The 20,353-nt window shown below is 45.7% G+C and overlaps 1 protein-coding gene across 5 annotated transcripts; it reads left to right on the forward strand.

Moving 5' to 3' along the window:
* Positions 1-556: 556 nt before the first annotated feature.
* Positions 557-12,953, forward strand: LOC144506939 (serine/arginine-rich splicing factor 5-like). Of its 5 annotated transcripts, none has more exons than XM_078233340.1 (8): positions 557-677; positions 5,968-6,095; positions 6,232-6,302; positions 6,395-6,493; positions 8,817-8,886; positions 10,813-10,886; positions 11,878-11,985; positions 12,481-12,953. In XM_078233340.1, the coding sequence occupies exons 2-8, from the start codon at positions 5,973-5,975 to the stop codon at positions 12,743-12,745; spliced, it is 810 nt and encodes a 269-aa protein (XP_078089466.1). In that variant the 5' UTR covers positions 557-677; positions 5,968-5,972; the 3' UTR covers positions 12,746-12,953. The 5 variants fall into 5 exon arrangements, with proteins under 5 accessions (XP_078089466.1, XP_078089465.1, XP_078089467.1 ...); XM_078233339.1 differs by lacking the exon at positions 557-677 and adding an exon at positions 2,727-3,057; XM_078233341.1 differs by lacking the exon at positions 557-677 and adding an exon at positions 2,760-3,301.
* Positions 12,954-20,353: the final 7,400 nt, after the last annotated feature.

The following is a 20,353-nucleotide window of genomic DNA, read 5'->3' on the forward strand; positions in this document are numbered from 1 at the left end:
GGGGCTGGGAAGGACAATGTGAGGAGAGTGCGAGGGGAATGTGGGAAGTGTGAGGAGATTGGTTGAGGCAATGGGGAGGCTGGGAAGAGAGAGTGGGCGTGGTGATGGGGTTGTGGGGGACGCGGAGGTGGGGAAGAGATTGGGTGGGGCGATGGGGAGTGAGGAGAGGGAAATGTGAAGGGGAGAACATGTGGAGAGTGGGCATGGTGATTGGGGGAGGGGAATGTGGGGGAGAGGGGATTTGGAAGGGGGAATGGGGTGAGGTGGTGGGGAAGGGAGACTGGGCCTGATGATTGGGGAGGGTGAGGAGATTGGGGGGAGGGGAGAGAGTGGGCAGGAATCATATCAGCCATGATTGAATGGCGGGACAGACTCGATGGGCCGAATGGCCAAATTCTGCTCCTGTATCTTATGTGGTGATGGGGAAGAGTTTGGGGAGGGGGGAGAGTTGGGGAGGGGAATGTGGGGGGTGAGGACATTGGGGTGAAGGGTAGGGATTTGGGACGGGGAGTGGGGTGAGAGGGGCGGAGCCTGGTGCCGGGGAGTGGGCGTGGTCAGCACGGAGAGGGTGACGCGACGACGCCGGACGTGACGCAGGACGCGGCGCTGATTGGCTGTGAGGAAGAGGCGCCATTTTGTGTGGAAGTTTTTTTATTTCCACCTGCGTCAGAGAGCGGGTAAGGGGGAGCCTGGAAACGGGGCCCGGGAGGCCTGGAAACGGGGCCCGGGGGGGTTAGGGGAGCCTGGAAACGGGGCCCGGGGGGGTTAGGGGAGCCTGGAAACGGGGCCCGGGGGGTTAGGAGGAGCCTGGAAACGGGGCCCGGGGGGTTAGGGGGAGCCTGGAAACGGGGCCCGGGAGGCCTGGAAACGGGGCCCGGGGGGTTAGGGAAGCCTGGAAACGGGGCCCGGGGGGTTTAGGGGAGCCTGGAAACGGGGCCCGGGGGGTTAGGGAAGCCTGGAAACGGGGCCCGGGGGGTTTAGGGGAGCCTGGAAACGGGGCCCGGGGGGTTTAGGGGAGCCTGGAAACGGGGCCCGGGGGGTTAGGGGAGCCTGGAAACGGGGCCCGGGGGGGTTAGGGGAGCCTGGAAACGGGGCCCGGGGGGTTAGGGGGAGCCTGGAAACGGGGCTCGGGGGGATAAGGGGAGCCTGGAAACGGGGCCCGGGGGGTAAAGGGGAGCCTGGAAACGGGGCCCGGGGGGTAAAGGGGAGCCTGGAAACGGGGCCCGGGGGGTAAAGGGGAGCCTGGAAACGGGGCCCGGGGGGTAAAGGGGAGCCTGGAAACGGGGCCCGGGGGGTAAAGGGGAGCCTGGAAACGGGGCCCGGGGGGTAAAGGGGAGCCTGGAAACAGCCCGGGCGGGTAAGGGGAGCCTGGAAACGGAGCCTGGGGGGTAAAGGGGAGCCTGGAAACAGCCCGGGCGGGTAACGGGGAGACTGGGTTTAAGGGAGAGCCTGGAAACAGCCTGGGGGGGGGGGGGAGGTGGAGCCTGGAAACAGCCTGGGTGGGAAAGGGGGAGCCTGGAAACGGAGCCCGGGGGGTAAGGGGGAGCCTGGAAACAGCCTGGGTGGGTAAGGGGAGCCTGGAATCGGAGCCCGGGGGGTAAGGGGGAGCCTGGAAACAGCCTGGGTGGGTAAGGGGGAGCCTGGAATCGGAGCCCGGGGGGTAAGGGGGAGCCTGGAAACAGAGCCGGGGGGGGGGGGGGTAAGGGAGAGTCTGGAAACTGAGCGGGGGGGGGGAAGGGGGATCCTAGAAACGGAGACCGGGAGGAGGGGGAGGGGGTAAGGGGGAGCCTGGAAACGGAGCCTGGGGGGGGGTAAGGGGAGCCTGGAAACAGCCCGGGCGGGTAAGGGGAGCCTGGAAACGGAGCCCGGGGGGTAAAGGGGAGTCTGGAAACAGCCTGGGCAGGTAAGGGGGAGCCTGGAAGGGGGGCCCGGGGGGTAAAGGGGAGCCTGGAAATGGGGCCCGGGGGGGATAAGGGGGAGCCCGGAAACGGAGCCTGGGGGGGGGGGGGGGGGGTAAGGGGGAGCCTGGAAATGGAGCCTTTGGGGGGGGGGGGGGTAAGGGGGAGCCTGGAAACAGCCCGGGCGGGTAACGGGGAGACTGGGTTGTAAGGGGGAGCCTGGAAATGGAGCCCAGGGGTTAAGGAGGAGCCTAGAAATCGAGCGCCGGGGGGAGAGGGAGAGCCTGGAAACAGAGCCGGGGGGCGGTAAGGGGGAGCCTGGAAACAGCCCGGGCGGGTAACGGGGAGACTGGGTTGTAAGGGGGAGCCTGGAAATGGAGCCCAGGGGTTAAGGAGGAGCCTAGAAATCGAGCGGCGGGGGGAGAGGGAGAGCCTGGAAACAGAGCCGGGGGGCGGTAAGGGGGAGCCTGGAAACAGCCAGGGGGTGGGGTAAGGGGGAGCCTGGAAACAGCCTGGGTGGGAAAGGGGGAGCCTGGAAACGGCCTGGGTGGGAAAGGGGGAGCCTGGAAACAGAGCCCGGGGGGTAAGGGGGAGCCTGGAAACGGAGCCCGGGCGGGTAAGGGGGAGCCTGGAAACAGCCTGGGTGGGAAAGGGGGAGCCTGGAAACGGCCAGGGTGGGAAAGGGGGAGCCTGGAAACAGAGCCCGGGGGGTAAGGGGGAGCCTGGAAACGGAGCCCGGGGGGGTAAGGGGGAGCCTAGAAACAGAGCCTGGGGGGGGTTAAGGGGGAGCCTGGAAACAGCCTGGATGGGTAAGGGGGAGACTGGAAACGGAGCCCGGGGGGTAAGGGGAAGCCTGGAAACGGAGCCCGGGGTGGTAAGGGGGAGTCTGGCAACAGCCCGGGGTGGTAAGGGGGAGTCTGGCAACAGCCCGGGCGGGTAAGGGGAAGCCTGGAAACGGGGCCCGGGGGTGTAAGGGGGAGCCTGGAAACGGAGCCCGGGGGGTATGGGGGAGCCTGGAAACGGAGCCCGGAGGGTAAAGGGGAGCCTGGAAACAGCCCAGGCGGGTAAGGGGGAGCCTGGAAACGGAGCCCGGGGGGTATGGGGGAGCCTGGAAACGGAGCCCGGAGGGTAAAGGGGAGCCTGGAAACAGCCCAGGCGGGTAAGGGGGAGCCTGGAAACGGAGCCCGGGGGGGGGGGTAAGGGAGAGCCTGGAAAAAGGGGCAACCTTGAAGCAGAGAGCCCGGGGGTAAGGGGGGCCTGGAAACCGAGAGCCCGGGGAGGGGGGCTGGAGCCGCGGTGTGTGGAAGAGTTTTGCCCTTGGGGTTGTTCACCCCTCTCCCCATGTGCCAGTGTGTTGGTGTGGCTGTCTCCCCCCGGATCAGGATGGCAGGCTTAGGTCTATGGTAGTTAAGGTTTGCCTTTCCTGTATTGTGCAAATGGGGCTGGGGAAAACATTCCTCCCCTCCCCCATATCCCCATGCTGTCCCTTTCACAAAGGCCATTCCACGTTGCCCACATCAGGATTATGCAGGGAGACCTCCTCTCCCTTGATGCCATCCGGCTGCAGCAGCCCTTCTCTCCCTCCCCATGAGAGCCAAAATGCTCATTTTGGTTTTCCCCAACCCTCTGCTTCAAATCATGTTTCTCCTGAGTTTGGATATTTCAGAGTGCAGCATAGGACTTCATTATGGAAAGTTAACTCAAGCTGCTTGATTAAGCAATTCTGTTCATGAAAGCGAAGGGCTCCATGTGAAACAGTATGAATTCCTAATATACTCAAGCAGCTCCTGCAATGCAGAATGGCTGTACCATGGTTTGACAGTTTTATTAGGGAGCTGTGTGTTGAAATGTATGTGTTCTGTTTTATCTCTGGTATGTATTTCTTGCCCTTCACAAAGTAGAATCAGAGTCCTTGCACTGCCGAAAGAGGCCATTTGGCCCATTGAATCTGCAGCAACTCTCCAACAGAGCTTCTTATCCAGACCCACCCCTGTCCTCTCCTCTCAAACCTGTGTACTTTCCCCACCAATCCCCCTTAACTTGCATCTTGGGACACTTGAGGGGTAGTTTACACAGTCAATCCACTGTATACAAGTATATACTTTTTAAAATATAGTTTATGTTCCTGCTGCCCTGAGATTTACTTTGTGATAATAATTAGCACCAGTTTAGTCCAAGTTGCTCCTATATTGGTCTGTTGCTGTTTGATTTCACTCTTATTTTCCCATGGTCCATCCTCTGTACGCCTGTCCTCAGCATGTGATCTTTGCAAAAATTGGCAGTTTCTTATGTTGCTGAGTTATATTTGCATTTTGAGCACTTTTATTGACAATGTTTAAAAGCCACCACTTTGAGCACAGCATTCGAGCTAGATCAGAATTAACAAACGTGGAAGGGCTGAAGTGAGATCCAGGGAGAGATCATTGGGAGTGTGTGGGGGCAAAGATATTTGCGAGTGACTTCAAAATTTCTCAATAACACCATTACACACATCCCATAAAGCCACTACACTCAAGTGCAAACTGTCTGTGTCTACTGCTCACTCGGGTCTCCCATGTTCTATAAGTCTTCGGCTGATTCATTCTCTTTGCTTCCCATCCTGAACAGCTAAACTTTTCCTCCTGTTCCCTCTTTCTTGGAATGTTTTGTTCCTCTTATCCTGAATGACTATATTTTTGTCGCTACTTATGTTGCATTCCACTTTATTACCTTTGCTTCAAGCACCTCTACATCTTAGAACATAAGAACTAGGAGCAGGAATAGGCCATTTGGTCCCTCAAACTTGTTCTGCCATTCAATAAGATAATGGCCAATCTTTTCGTGGACTTAACTCCACTTATCCACCTTTACACAATAACTTTTAATTCCTTCACTGTTCCAAAATCTATCTATATTTGCCTTAAAACCATTCATCAAAGTAGCCTCAACTGCTACACTGGGCAGGGAATGCCACAGATTCATAATGCTTTGGGTGAAGAAGTTCCTCCTCAACTCAGTCCTAAATCTGCTCCCCCTTATTTTGAGGCTATGCCCCCTAGTTCTGGTTTCACCCAGCAGTGGAAACAACCTCTCCGTTTCTATCTTATCTATTCCCTTCATAATTTTACATATCTATAAGATCCCCCATCATTCTTCTAAATTCCAATGAGTATAGTCCCAGTTTACTCAGTCTCTCCTCGTAAGCCCGCCCTCTCAACTCCAGAATCAACCTAGTGAATCTTCTCTACACCCCCTCCAGTATATCCTTTCTCAAGTAAGGAGACCAAAACTGTACACGGTATTCCAGGTGTGACCTCACCAGCACCTTATACAGCTGCAACATAACCTGTTTATAAACTCCATCCCTCTATGAAGGACAAAATTCCATTGGCCGCCTTGATTACCTGCTGCACCTGCAAATGGACTTTTTGTGATTCGTGCACAAGGACACCTCTGCACAGCAGCATGCTGCAATTTTTTACTATTTAAATAATAGTCCATTTTGTTGTTGTTCCTACCAAAATGGGTGACCCCACATTTACCAATATTGTATTCCAGACTCTTGCCCACTCTTCCTCCTCCTCATACTCACCGATTATAATTCATCTACCGCGTGAAGTACACAATGTTACCTGCCCATTTCACTTTTTCCTGAACCAAATGGCCATTACTCCCTGCTGTAGCAATGATAGACTGTAGTGCCCCTGAGCACCCCCAACCGATTGGTCGGCCTGTAATTTTAAGGTTCCATTCCCCCCTTACTCCTGACTCTCCCACTAGGAGGAATCATTTTACTTCCTAGCTTTATAAACTACTTCGATCATCTTGATCGCTACACTTAGATCACAACTCAATTTTCTGTATGCCGAGAAAAGTAGATGCACAAGCATTGTCTACACAGCCTTACTTCCTGTTATATGACATGACATACCTTTATTGTCGTTAGCCTCCGTCATCTCTCGGAGCCATGCAAATATATATTGATATATTTTGATTTGTCTACTGAATATGTATAAAATCAGTTTTCCATTCACTATCCAAAATTAATTCATCTTGTTTCTTAATTTTATTTTTTCTGGAATGCCACCAGACAAAATGAGCTCCCGTGTGTTCATTGGTCGACTAAGCCCTCATGCTAGAGAAAGGGATGTGGAGAAATTCTTCAAAGGATATGGGCGAATAAAGGAAATTGACTTGAAGAATGGATTTGGATTTGTGGTAAGGTTGCTTTTCAGCTCAACAGATTTGAGCATTGTAATTTAACCAATAAAATATTCAGAAACACTCTTTGGAACAAAACAACTTGTGTACATAAATGTAACCATAATGTTATTGCTATTGTGCCTATTTTTAGGAATTTGAAGACCACAGGGATGCAGACGATGCTGTTTATGAATTGGATGGGAAGGAATTGTGCAGCGAAAGGTAAACTAACTGGCAAAATAGGATGCTTTGTAGTTGTGACTTTCTTCAATTAAAATGGGGAGTTTGATGAAGTGGGTATTTTGCTCCTGCAGAGTTACAGTTGAACACGCCAGAGCGCGGCCTCGAGGGGGTCGTGGAGGAGGGCGCTATCAAGGTCGCTTTAGCCCGCGCCGTCCACGGAGCGAGGGAAGGTGAGATAATTTAAACACCCAACATGATCCAGTGAAAAGCTGAGCAATGAGGCAAAACCCCAGGTTTGATCTCCAGCTTGTGCTGTACTTTGGTAGAGCAATAAGAGTGCCACAAATGGCCTCAATGCCAATTATAAGAGAGTGGAAAATTGGAACATAATTTCTGATCCTGATGTTTTTGTAATCAAAAACATTGTTGGAAAAATTCAGCTGGTCTGTCAGAATCTTCAGAGAGAAACATTTCAAGTTAAATGCAATTCTATGGAAGTGAAGGAAGTTAAAAGTAAAGTTTATTAGTGTCACAAGTAGGCTTACATTAACATTGCGATGAAATTACTGTGAAAATCCCCCAGTCGCCACACTCCGGCGCCTGTTTGGGTACACTGAGGGAGAATTTAGCATGGCCAATGCACCTAACCAGCATGTCTGAGGGGGGAAACCAGAGCACCCGGAGGAAACCCACGCAGACAAGGGGAGAACTTGCAGACTCCGCGCAGACAGTGACCCAAGCCAGGAATCGAACCAGGGTCCCTGGCGCTGTGAGGCAGCAGTGCTAACCCACTGCCACCCTACTCCTCCAGGTGCTGTGAGGCAGCAGTGCTAATCACTGTGCCATCACAATGTGATTGGGTTTATACGTTGCAAGCGGGATGGTTGAATGGAACGGAAGGTCTGGGAATAGGATGGGGGACGTTAGGAGAGATTAAATAACAGAAGGTGGTAACTAGTAGTAAAGAAAGAAACCATTGGTCCAGAATGAGGACAATAAAGATGCTCTTGTAAAGAATACTTATCATGTTGAACTAATACATAGAATTCAATGCGATAGCTGCACATTACAAAGTTTTGTGTATTTCTGAATATTAAAATATTTTTGGATTACACTGGTGAAGTGATATTGATTGTGATGTAAGGAAGTGCAGTCCAGTTTAGCTTCCAGTTTTAATTGTAGTTGTCACTGTGCTGTTCTTTAATGCTCATGCTGCACTTGGCAGCTTGTATGTTGCTAGTCAACTGTTCAGTGTTATCCATGTTCAGTTAAATGTCACAGTGCTGGGCAAGTACACAAGCAACACATTATTGGTTGAATGAGAAAATAAAAATGGAGCTGCAAACAAACACACAGGTTTATTATTTTGATGGGAATTTGATTTCTTTGCTATTGAAAAATTGAGGATAATTTCATTGAGGGTTATTTTCAATGTAACGCGTGAGCAACCCATATACAAAATGACCCTCACTTCCCTGAACAAGGCCCCAGGCTTAACAGCAAGATTCTGTTCATGTTTTTTACTCAGTTTCCTGTTCAACTGGCCAATTGGAAATTCCGAACCACGACAACACACCACAGCCGGGCACTATTCCATGCAATCGGAGTGGAGGGATCACACTTTCTCCAATTGCTGGGAAATTCACACAGCATTGGCACTGTGGGAGTCAGATTTAAATAAGATGATCTTAAAAGCCCCACAGTGGATACTTGGGTGCTCTAATAACTTTCACCCTTTGAACATGTTCTTGTTTTTAACTCCTCCTGCGCCTGTTGTGGAAAGATTAATATCAAGGCCCTCTATCTCGAGTCAATAACTATCCTATAGAATACATTATAATTCTTCAGAAAATCCAAGAAGTGCTTTATATCTAATGAAGTGCGTTAAAATTCATTTGAGTAAATTAGAAATTTAAAATAATTATTTGAGGAGTATGGGGAATTGTCACCAGTTTTAAATTCTCATATGTTAGCTGGGTGTGCTTCCATGATCGATTAAGTATTTGAATTGATTTAAAGGTATATGTTTCACTTGAATGCTGCTATAAGGCCACGTGTTCATAATGTAATCCTGAAAATTATAGAAACATAGAAAAACTACAGCACAAACAGGCCCTTCGGCCCACAAGTTGTGCCGAACACATCTCTACCTTCTCGACCTACCTATAACCCTCCATCCTATTAAGCTCCATGTACTCATCCAGGAGTCTCTTAAAAGACCCTATTGAGTTTGCCTCCACCACCACTGACGGCAGCCGATTCCACTCGCCCACCACCCTCTGTGTGAATTTTCCCATTTAACTTTTGGGATTGGCATCATTGACCTCCATTTGTTCATTGCTGGAGATGCCAGTTCATCACAGCACAAGTGCGAGTGATTTGTAGGGCATACAAATATATTGGTTCCTGAGTGGTTATGTTGAACATCTTTTATTGTCATATGCAAAAATCTGTGACTTGGCAGTTTGCCTGATGGGCATTAAATTTCAATCAAAGTTGAACGCAGGAATCTCCAACACAGCTATGAATCTCCGTTCGTTTGCTTTGTTTCAGGAATGGACCTCCAGTTCGTACTGAGAACCGGCTGATTGTTGAGAATTTGTCTTCAAGAGTTAGTTGGCAGGTATGTTGCATATAACAGTGAACCGTATTATCTGAGAGGAAATATAATTTAATATGAAATATACTTTCAAGGCTAGCTGAGAATTTTGCAGCAAAAAACAGATGGATATGGCAGTACTGGTGAGGACCTGTGAGACGGGAACTGTGAAAATCTTCAATTAAAATCTTACTCAGAGCTTGCACTATTATGTTGCCAGTTGAGGACTAAAGTGAGGATTGGAACCTGATCTTTTCCTTGCCCTGCTAGAATATGTGGAATTAGCTACTTAATTTCTGTGATCATTTTGTGTGGGGAAAAGAATACTACTAATGGATTGCAGCAGGTGAACTGAGAGTTTCTCTTGAAAGAGAATTACCTCTGCAGGATGTACTTCGTAGATGGTGCTGCTACTGTTCATACAAACACAAGGTGCCATTCCATGTTGTTGTCTTCCCAGTAGCATTTGGATTCAGGAAAACTGCCGAAACTTTGTGACCTGACTCTTGTTTGAACTCTTGCCAGTAGACCTTGATTAATGTCATCCAAAAGTTTGCCTTTTATCTAGAGACCTTTAAAGGACAAATGTGCAGTATTGGTAACAAGTCTAAAATTAGAGGCAGTGATGGAATGTTCCTTAATTTTAGATGTATTAATTTTTCTACCTCCGTTTGTCCCTCGCGTTTTTCTTTTCTTCGCTTCTGAAGCCAGTGACTCTTGCTGGGTATGATTCCATGGAGAGTACTGATTCTCCGGAACCTTTGACCAAGTTGTATTTACTTGTATGTAAGGTTGGATGGTCACCATTGGCAAGTAATTCTACTTGGCATTTATTGCAGTCAAGCCCCATCTTGACTTTGTTTTTGCTGATATTCATGTTTCTAGCAGAGGTTGCTGATAGTGGTCAGAAATCAGCATCATGATAGACATATTTTTCTTCCCTCCCAAACGTTGCTTGGTAGCAACGTCAGCCCAATTGAACAAAATAATTACCTAATTTAAATATTTGCTGGGCAAGTTGTCTAGAAGCTTGGCCCAAGATGCACCTATTTGGTTTCCCTCTGTCAAACATTAAGTCACAAAGACTGACCTAAGGAAGGAAAAAGTGGTAAAAGGAAATTGATTTGAAGGTGCAAAATACTTAACTAATTTTAATTTGTCCATTTATAAAATTTTCATTAAGTACTGCAACTTCAGGAGTGTTAACAGTTAACATTCAGAATTATGTAATTTGTCTAAAGTGCTTATTTGAAAACCTTAAATGTGACTTTTTTGTTTGGTTTCTGTGTTCAATTATGTGCAAACTTTAACCAAATATTAAAACCTTTATTTACCAGCCTCTCGTATCGTTGGCCTTGTGACGAGTGACGTTTTCCTAATCGCTCTGGCTTGGTCTCTTGGTGGGCCTAGTTGAATTGCCAGTCCTACGTTTCAATCAGTTGGTGATCTGTATTATGCTGGTCTGACCAACATTGGTGGGCGCTAGCTTAAGTGCCGGGGTCGTTCCTGCGCCTCTGAAAATGCTGGTAACGAGTTGTCCTAAAGTCGAGTTGTGAGAGCTGACTCTAAAATGAGGTCCTTGATTGAAAGAAATTCGCTAGTAGGTTTGGTTGGAAGCTCGATTTCAAGTGTGAGGAGCCCTTGGTAACAACACAAGATATAGCAATTCCTGTTCCCATGGCACCGCCAAAGCCCGCCTTTAGGATGGGTGATGTCCGGGAAGGCTCACGTCGAGTGGGTGCTGAAGAGCACCATCGGGTCGTCAGTCGTGATGGTACCTCTGCAAGTTCTTCTTGCATTTGGCTGGTTGAATAGCCTAGGGAATTGTACAGGAAGGTAATAAATTTTGATGAAATTAGCTTTGGTTTCTTTTGTAGTAACTTTGTTAGAAGATGACTGAGTAAGTATGAATTTGGCTTGTTTTTACTTAACTCAACTGATCTTACATAGGATCTAAAAGACTTCATGAGACAGGCTGGAGAAGTTACCTTTGCAGATGCGCACAGGCACAAAATGAATGAAGGGTAAGTGAAGGGAAATAATTAAGTTTGTGTGTTGACAAAAGCTTGATAATTGGGGGAAATTTGTAGAAATCAGTCTCTATATCCAGTCACAAAACAATTTTCAGACTTGCATCAATAGGACCAGAATTATAGCACATGATGACACTTTTGAAATCAACTTTCAAACTGAGCTCACCTAAATGGTGCCCGTGGGAATGTTATCTGTAGCCACAGTCAAGTTCCACATTTATGCTGAGGCCCACCACCTCTTCTGATTCCCACCGCTATGTCTTTGTCAGCTGGCTTGACTGATATCCAATGCTAGATGAGCTGCAAATTCCTCCAGTTAAATATTGGAAAGATCAAAACTAGCACCTTGACCCTCCACGACAAACTTCATATCTTCACTGCCGATTTCACTTTCCTTCCTGGCCACCATCCTGTGTTGAAAAAGACTGTTTGCAACTCTGGGTCCTATTTACTCCAGAGCTGACTCCATTACCTGTCCTTTGCCTCAAAACTTCAGTTGCTGAATCCCTCATTTATATATTTTGTGACCTCCAGATTTGGCTACAGCACATCCTCTGCCCTTAAACGTGAGCTGATCCAAAACTCTGCTTCCCATATCCTATTTTCCAGGTTCAGTTCAACTATCAACTTTGTTTCCTCGTCCCCTAACATCTTAGTGCTTAACCTTGTTCAAGCTCTCACCTTTTCCTGTAACATGTTTGAACCATTTAATCTTCCAGAACTCTACATTTCTTCAATTTTGGCTGCTTGTGCAAACATTGTTGTTTGGTATCAGCCATCTAAACCCTATGACATGGAATTCTCTCCACGCCATCTCTCATAAGACCCTTGGTAAAACCCACTTCTTTATATAAGCTTTTAGTTAGCTCCCCTTTTGGCTTAGGATGTACTTGTCTTGATTTATTTTTATGAAGTGCCTGAGTAATATGTTCAAATTGGAAAGCATTGAATTTCATGGAAAAAATATTAAATATTCTTTTAGGGTTGTTGAGTTTGCCTCATATAGTGATTTGAAGAATGCTGTTGAAAAACTCTCTGGCACAGAAATAAATGGAAGAAAGATCAGACTGATTGAGGAACCTAAACATCGGTAAGTGCCACATAAAATGGTCTCACCTGCGGTTTATTTCCAACTAAAATGTTAGATCATTGTATTATTGTTTTGAAGTATCAGCTACAGAGACATCACTGTTTCCTTTACTTATAAATTGAATAACTATTTGGTTTCACTTGGTGACTTGCTTTAACATGCTGACGAATTCACATTTCTGAATTGGTACAAGAATAGAACATTTGTGTATTTGCTTCTCGGGAAGATGGCCAAGCTTTCAAACGTAGTTTTATAACTGACGAGAGGAGGATTGAACTTGTACAATTTGGAGTAAAAAACAAAGTTTATTAATCTTAAATATTTTGCCAAAATAACAGCAGAAAAGGGGTAACATGTCACTTTTGGAAATCAATTTGGCAGAAATGTAGTGTTGGCATTTTAAACCGAAACACAGATGCAAATATAAATTAATGAGTAATAACTGATGAGAAACACTGGCTAAGCGGGCAGTTCTTCTTTCCCCTTGATGTTTAGGTCTCGCAGCAGATCGCGTTCACGTAGCCGTACGTTTTCCAGATCTCGGAGTCGATCTCGCTCCAGGAGCCGCAAATCCTACAGTAGGTCAAAGAGTAGGAGCCGCAGTAAATCCCGCTCTCGCAGTAGATCTCGTGTCCCTGCCAGGGAACAAAAGGCCCGTTCGCCCTCGCCGTCCAAATCTCCTGCGTCGTTGGAGCGGCCAAGATCTCGTTCTCGCTCTCGGTCAATGTCAAGGTCACCTTCTGTTGCAAGTGCTGATTAATCAGTGTATATTGACTATTATTATAGCATAAGTGGACTTTTGTCCATGTAAATTGAGGTTGATGTAAGTAGAAAGTAGTCAATAAATCTCAAGAAATATGAAACTTCATGTATTTTACTTGAGACCAGAGTGCTTGCAATTATTGGAAATATGTTGGAATTGTATTGTTTACATTCGCAGTAGTTTGAAAATAAATGTGTGCACATGATATCCATTTATTCCATCATCATCTTTCATTATTATTTTAAAGTTGCAGCTAAATTTCCATGAGTATTTTCACAGTGGTAAATATAACTGCATTTCATTATTTAGTTCTTCAGTAAAAGCTGCAAGTTTAATACATTAAAAAGTGCATATTTTTCCCATCTGGACTTGTGGATATTTCATTGCATAAGGAGTGGTTTGAATGATCCTCTTCACAAATGATATTGTGTTCATCAGTCTTTTGTTCCTCAACAACTGAAATATGGGTTTATAGCCTTTTTTTGGGGTGGGAGAGTCAGAATAATGGTCTGGTATAAACAGAGATGACAACTGGATTTCGTTGTTAGATTCCACCAATTGCAAGTAAAATATTTACACTTATTTTAGAAGTGTTTGTAAATAGCAATGATAGACTTCACATCCGTTGCATTAATTTCTTCTCTCAAAACACACTGGATTATTGGTCTGATTCTGCAATGGTGTAGTCAGAGAAAGTCAGCCCTTGTATTCCATGTGCATTTTCCCAAATTGGGTGAATAGGCCTGAATGCCTGATCCACTATACCATTTTGATCACCTTGAGTTCTCTGCCCAAAGGAAAGTTCAACCCCCAGTGCCACGACCACCACCACAGGTAGGGCAAGGAGGCAAGTCCTGAATCACCACAGCTAGAACAGGAATCAAGCCCTCTGCTATTGACACCAATCTGTTCCAGCCAAAGGAACCAACTTGCCCCCTAAGAGAAGAGTTGCTGTGGAAATGTTTCCTTGTATGCATGATGTAGCCTGCAGTTTTGGATACTGGGCCTCTGAGTTACTTCCATCCCATGGTTGCTGAGGTATCTTTCCCACTCATGACACCTGCCATGGGTGTACATTGAGCATTGATTTGTAAATGTTTCCAATCTCCTTGGGCAGGTTATGAATGTGTTCCTTTTCCATCAAGTCTGGAGTTCGACTTGAACCTGGAGCTCTGGTTCAGAGGCAGGAAGCTTAAAATGTATGCAGCCAACTTTGACTACAGTATTTTTGGTCCTTTTCAATGAGCACCTCATTTTTACTTGCCTTTTAATTATTGTAATTCTCATAATTGGATTACACACTTAACATTTGTTGGCTCACATGATCCAGATCTTCCAATCCTAATAGCAGCGACGGTCAGTGCTGCCAAGGGTGACAATGGCATCAGAGATTGTGGAGAGTCGATTTATGCTGGAACCAGGACCTTTTGATTGCTCAGAAATAGCCTCTCCAATGTGCAAAATGAGCAGTCTCCATTACTTAGCCAGGCTTTCACACTGATGTACATAGAGCTTGTCCCTATCAGGTGTAAAGCTTCCTCAGGAGCCCGGGTTTAACTAAACTGGGTGGAGTGTCAAAGCACGCCAGTGCAATGACAACCCCAATGCAGTTTGCCTTCCTCCTGATACTGCTAGCGCCCCCCAATGCCTTGGTCTGGCCAATGTTCAGGGAGCTGAGCAGTGTTCGGGACGATGAGCACGTTTTAAAATAGTGAACTGAAGACATAAGTGGCGTCTCTGGACCCACGACTGCAGTCAACTTATTTAGCAGGCAGCCAGCAGTACTGCAACACCAGCAAAAAAATCTTTTTCTCTTGAGTCTGAGCCAAAAAACACCCTGAAATGAGAAACCAGGAACTAACCTATAAGCAGTAGCACAGCACTGCTTCATGCCTTTTAGGGACACAGGGTTGCTGAACGAGTCAGGCATTGGGGCAGTCCCAACAAATGGAGGATCCTTATGTTAATTGCTCTGGCAGTTGTTCTGAACCGATAGGAGAGGCCTAATCTAATGTGACAAAGGTGTGTCTGTGGTTCATAATGAGCGCATCATTCCTTGTCGCTTTTGAAAGCTGAACACAATGTGAACCAATTTCTCAGCTTGTCTTTTCAATGAGATATCCAGGCAGAAGATTTTTGAGGCAATTGAAGAGGGGAGTACGCTGAATGACCTGACCAATATCTACCACGCAACCAACACCATTGAACGGATTAACTGGTTATTCACCCCATTTTATTTAATTTTTAACTGTTGTCTACCTTTTTCTTTATTCCCTCCCACCATTTCCCCCCTTTTCCTTTTCTTCCCCCTTTGCTTCCCTTTTTCTCAATTTTACCCCTCTCTCACCCATCTCCCCCCTCCCCTCACATCTTCATCTGTCACAGTTTACCCTCCTTTCAGCTTCTCTGCCGTTTGGCCATTCACACCTTTTCTATGGACTGCCATTAGCAGCCTTTCCACTTGTTTTTGTGGCTATGATTCATCTTTCATTCCCCCACCCTACAGTATAAATATCTCCCACTTTCAATGCCTCTTAGCTTTGACAAAGGATCATTTGGACTCAACGTCAGCTCTTTCCTCTCCTTATAGATGCTGCCAGACCTGCTGAGATTTTCCAGCATTTTCTCTTCTAGTTATTCACCTTACTGCTGTCTATAGGATCTTGTGTAAATTGACTATTGTGTTTTGACAACAATTACTACACTTACTGGCTATTGTTAGCAGCGAAAGAGACAGGTAGGCTATCCTGTTATAATTTTGAAAGCCTCTTGAGGAAAATAGGATTGTGGTAGAGGGGAAGAATGGGAATGAGACCCTCTGGCCTGTCAGCATCCATCTTAGGAGTGAGCGAGGATGGATAAAGGGTTGTGTAGGGGAGAATTAACTGGATAGTTCTGGGGTTGTGGTAACAAATAGGTATAGTCTTGGGAGTTGAGGGTTAGTAGTAGTGAGAAGGGTAGTAGAATGTTGAAGTGGTAGAAGACACATCAAAGTAGCAGGAGGAATTAGGAAATAGGATGGGAACATATTTGCTCTGCTGAGCATTGAACTCTGAACAACGTTTCATCTCTTTCCCCCACCAACAAAAGTGCAAGAAAATATGACCAGCAAAAGGATTAGCTAAGAGCAAAGCAAAAGGGAGATAATGGCAGAACACATAGACAACACAAAAAGATCGGTAAGATATAGACTATATTTCTTACATTGTGGAGGTTCATTTGTGATTGAATAAAATGAATACTGTATCGGTTGCAGCAAATAGGATATAGTTAGTTAGGTGAAGGCCAGGCAAGCAGATGAGGGAGAAGTGTCCATGTGGGTCTCCTCCGGGTGCTCCAGTTTCCTCCCACAGTCCAAAGACGTGCAGGTTGGGTGGATTAGTCATGTTAAATCCACAGGGTTACGGCAAGGTGTGTCAGAGGTTTACAGCATGGAAACAACCCCTTTGGCCCAACTTGTCCATGCTGCCCTTTTTTTTTAACCACTAAGCTAGTCCCAATTGCTCGCATTTGGCCCATATCCCTGGGTGGGTCGGGTAAGATGCTCTTTTGGAGAGTCGGTGCAGATTCGATGGGCCAAATGCCCTTCTGCACTCTGGGGATTCTATGGATAGGGGAATAGAGGGTTACAATGATAGATCGATTAGACATATATTAAGCTGATCTTTCCACCCTATCTGTAACTGCAACACTACATTCTGCACCCTCTCCTTTCCTTCTCCCCTGTGTACTTTATGGACAGTATGTTTTGTCTGTATAGCGCACAAGAAAAATTATTTTCACTATCCCAATATATGTGACAATAAATCAAATCTTATGGTCTGTCTGCTCGCTCATCCACATCCTTCTGTCTTTCTATTAAGTGTATATTCCCATTCTTCATGTTTCCCTTCTAAATGTATTACCTAATTATTTACCAGATCAAATTTTCATATCAGGAAACTAAAAGGAATTCTATGCTAATATTCGTGCTACACAAGAGGCTTCCACCTTAATCTGATTTCTTTCAGCGTACGTTTCCATGACTTTCTCCTCTAGTATCCCCAGAAATACTATCCAAATTGTCTCAACCACTCATGGTAGCGAGTTCCATATCTTACCCGTCAGTTTCCCCTGAATTTCTCTCTGGTTTATTTCATAGAAATCATAGAAACCCTACAGCACAGAAAGAGGCCATTCGGCCCATCGAGTCTGCACCGACCACAATCCCACCCAGGCCCTACCCCCATATCCCTACATATTTACCCACTAATCCCTCTAAGTTACACATCTCAGGACACTAAGGGCAATTTTAGCATGGCCAATCAACCTAACCCGCACATCTTTGGACTGTGGGAGGAAACCCACGCAGACACGAGGAGAATGTGCAAACTCCACACAGACAGTGACCCAAGCCGGGAATCGAACCCAGGGCCCTGGAGCTGTGAAGCAGCAGTGCTAACCACTGTGCTACCGTGCCGACCATTTTATATTTATGGCCCCTTGTTTTTGATTTGTTCACAAGTGGAAATCTTTATGTTTACCCAATCAAACACCTTCATAAATTGTAACAATCTCTATCAGGTCACCACTCAGTTTATCTTTTAGTTACATAGAAACTAGAAGCAGGAGGAGGCCATTCAGCCCTTCGAGCCTGCTCCACCATTCATTATGATAATGGTTGATCGTCAAATTCAATATCCTGTTCCCCCTTCTCCCCCCCATATCCCTTGCGGCCCAAGAGTTATATCTAATTTCTTCTTGAAATCATAGAACAGTACAGCACACAACAGGCCCTTCGGCCCACGATGTTGTGCCGAGCTTTGTCTGAAACCCAGATCAAGCTATTTCTTCCCTATCATCCCGAAGTACTCCATGTGCCTATCCAATAGCTTCTTAAATGTTCCTAAAGTTTCTGACTCCACTATCCCTGCAAGCAGTCCATTCCACACCCCAACCACTCTGAGTAAAAAACCTACCTCGGACATCCTTCCTATATCTCCCACCATGAACCCTATAGTTATGCCCCCTAGTTACTGCTCCATTCACCCGAGGAAATAGTCTTTGAACGTTCACTCTATCTATCCCCCTCATCATCTTATAAACCTCTATCAAGTCTTATAAACCTCTATCAAATCACACAGCATTTTGGCCTCAACTACTTTCCGTGGTAGTGAATTCCACACATTCACCACCTTCTGGGTGAAGAAATTTCTCCTCACCTCAGTCCTAAAAGATTTACCCCTTATCCTCAAACTATGACCCCTAGTTCTGGACTCCCTCACCATTGGGAGCATTCTTTCTGAATCTACCCTTTCTAACCCTATTAGAATTTTATAAGTTTCTATGAGATCCCCTCTCACTCTTCTAAACTCCAGTGAATATAATCCTAACCGATTTAGTCTCTCTTCAGATGGCAGACCTGCCATCCCAGGAATCAGCCTGGTAAACCTTCGCTGCACTCCCTCAAAAGAAAGTTCCAACATGCCCAGTTTTTCTTGATCACTGTACCTGCCCCAGTTCCAGCAACAACTTTGTAATTAATTGTTGTACTTTTATGTGTGTTTTTACAATTTCATAAATTTAGACAACGTAATTATTACTGGATCCCAAATTAGCCCTTTAGAATGTTTTAGTTTGACAAATATAACCATCAGGTAAAGACATCCAACACTGAATTGGCAAATAGTGCTAAAGTTTATCAAATAAAGGATTAAAACAAAATAACACTTATCAATTAACTAAAAGAGCACAAGGTATATTTATCAATAATACACCATGACTACAACGGACAATTCTGCCTCCATCTAGGAATAATGTGGAGATGCCGGCGTTGGACTGGAGTGAGCACAGTAAGAGGTCTCACAACACCAGGTTAAAGTCCAACAGGTTTATTTGGAATCACGAACTTTTGGAGCACTGCTCCTTCATCAGATGAGTGATGAAGGAACACTCACCTGATGAAGAAGCAGCACTCCAAAAGCTCGTGATTCCAAATAAACCCGTTGGACTTTAATCTGATGTTGTGAGACTTCTTACTCTCTCTAGGGAGTAAGCTGTGCTTTCTGGGGCACACTGCATCAGGAATTCTACCTCCATCCCCGGGCCCATTTACTACCCGTGCTCCTGCTGACAGGAATTCTACCTCTCCCTCCGAGAAAACCCGATACAGGCTCCCTTTATTTGCTGTACACAGGCATGATGTTCCCAGAACCCGACTTTATACCTAATTCTGAGACTACCCCTGTCTGATTCAAAGTTATTAGCAGTTAATTGTTCAGTAGTATAAGGGTTAGTTCAACTGCATTTGCCCGTCTGTGCATATTGCCTTAAACATAGGACAATGGATTATTTCAAGATGTGTTCCTTAAATCAATCCTGCACAAGTGCCTTATTCATTTGACCCCAGTCAAGTTTTGTTTTGATCAGGATCTCTTGTTCTCCATTTCCTTTCTACTTTGTCCTCTGTTTCGGGCGGTTCCCCTCCTTTTGGGTGCTGCCCATTTTAATTTGTCCCCTTGCTAATTTGAAATTAGTTTATTTGGTTGGCCAAAAAGGTTGGTCTCTCGTTCTCACAAACATTTTCACAGCATGTTTAAAACACCGATAGGAATGTTGGTAGAAAACCAAATAAATGGATGTAATCTAACTTTTATTAACTATCTGCTTAATTATTCTTAAATTACAGAATAATTGAGGTGGTACTTATAATCAATCATCTGTTGCTACTTTTCAAAACTATTGGTTAAAAGTATTAAAATATTGCATAGTTTGGCAGCAGGTATTCAAATCACAAAATGGCTTCTTTTATATATGTGTTAACACAAATTGGCGTTTGACCTTGATAGCCATTTGCAGAATTTAGCCTTTAAAAATGCTCACGTTAATCAAGCAAACTAAATCCGACTAAATTAAAATCTAGGCCAGTTTGCATATTTTTCTATATCCTTTAAAATGGAGTTTAGAGATGTACACTGTATTCTCAAATGTGGTCTAGAATCATACAGTACAGAAGAGACCCTTCGGCCCATCGAGTCTGCACCGACACATTAGAAACACCTGAACTCCCACCTAATTCCATCTGCCAGCACTTGGCCCATAGCCCTGAATGTTATGATGTGCAAGTGCTCATCCAGGTACTTTTAAAGGATGTGAGGCAACCCGTCACTATCACCTTCCCAGGCAGCGCATTCCTGACTGCCACCACCCTCTGGGTTAAAATGTTTTTCCTCACATCCCCCCTAAACCTCCTGCCCCTCACCTTGAATTTATGTCACTTCGTGACTGACCCTTCAAACTAAGAGGAACAGCTGCTCCCGATCCACTCTGTCCACAACCCTCATAACCTTGTACATCTCGATCAGGTCGTCCCTCAGCCTTTTCTGCTCCAACGAAAACAACTCAACCCTGTCCAACCTCTCTTCGTAACTTAAATGTTCCATCCCAGGCAGCATCCTGGTGAATCTCCTCTGTATCCCCTTCAGTGTAATCGCATCAACCAAGGTTCTGCATAAGTTTCACATAACTTTGAATTCCATTACTCTAGAAATGAACACCTGTACTTGCTGCTGTCATAGAATAGAAATCATAGAATCTCTACAGTGCAGAAGAAGGCCATTCAGCCCA

Source organism: Mustelus asterias, chromosome 18 (assembly GCF_964213995.1).
Source record: "Mustelus asterias chromosome 18, sMusAst1.hap1.1, whole genome shotgun sequence".
NCBI classification, from domain to species: domain Eukaryota; kingdom Metazoa; phylum Chordata; class Chondrichthyes; order Carcharhiniformes; family Triakidae; genus Mustelus; species Mustelus asterias.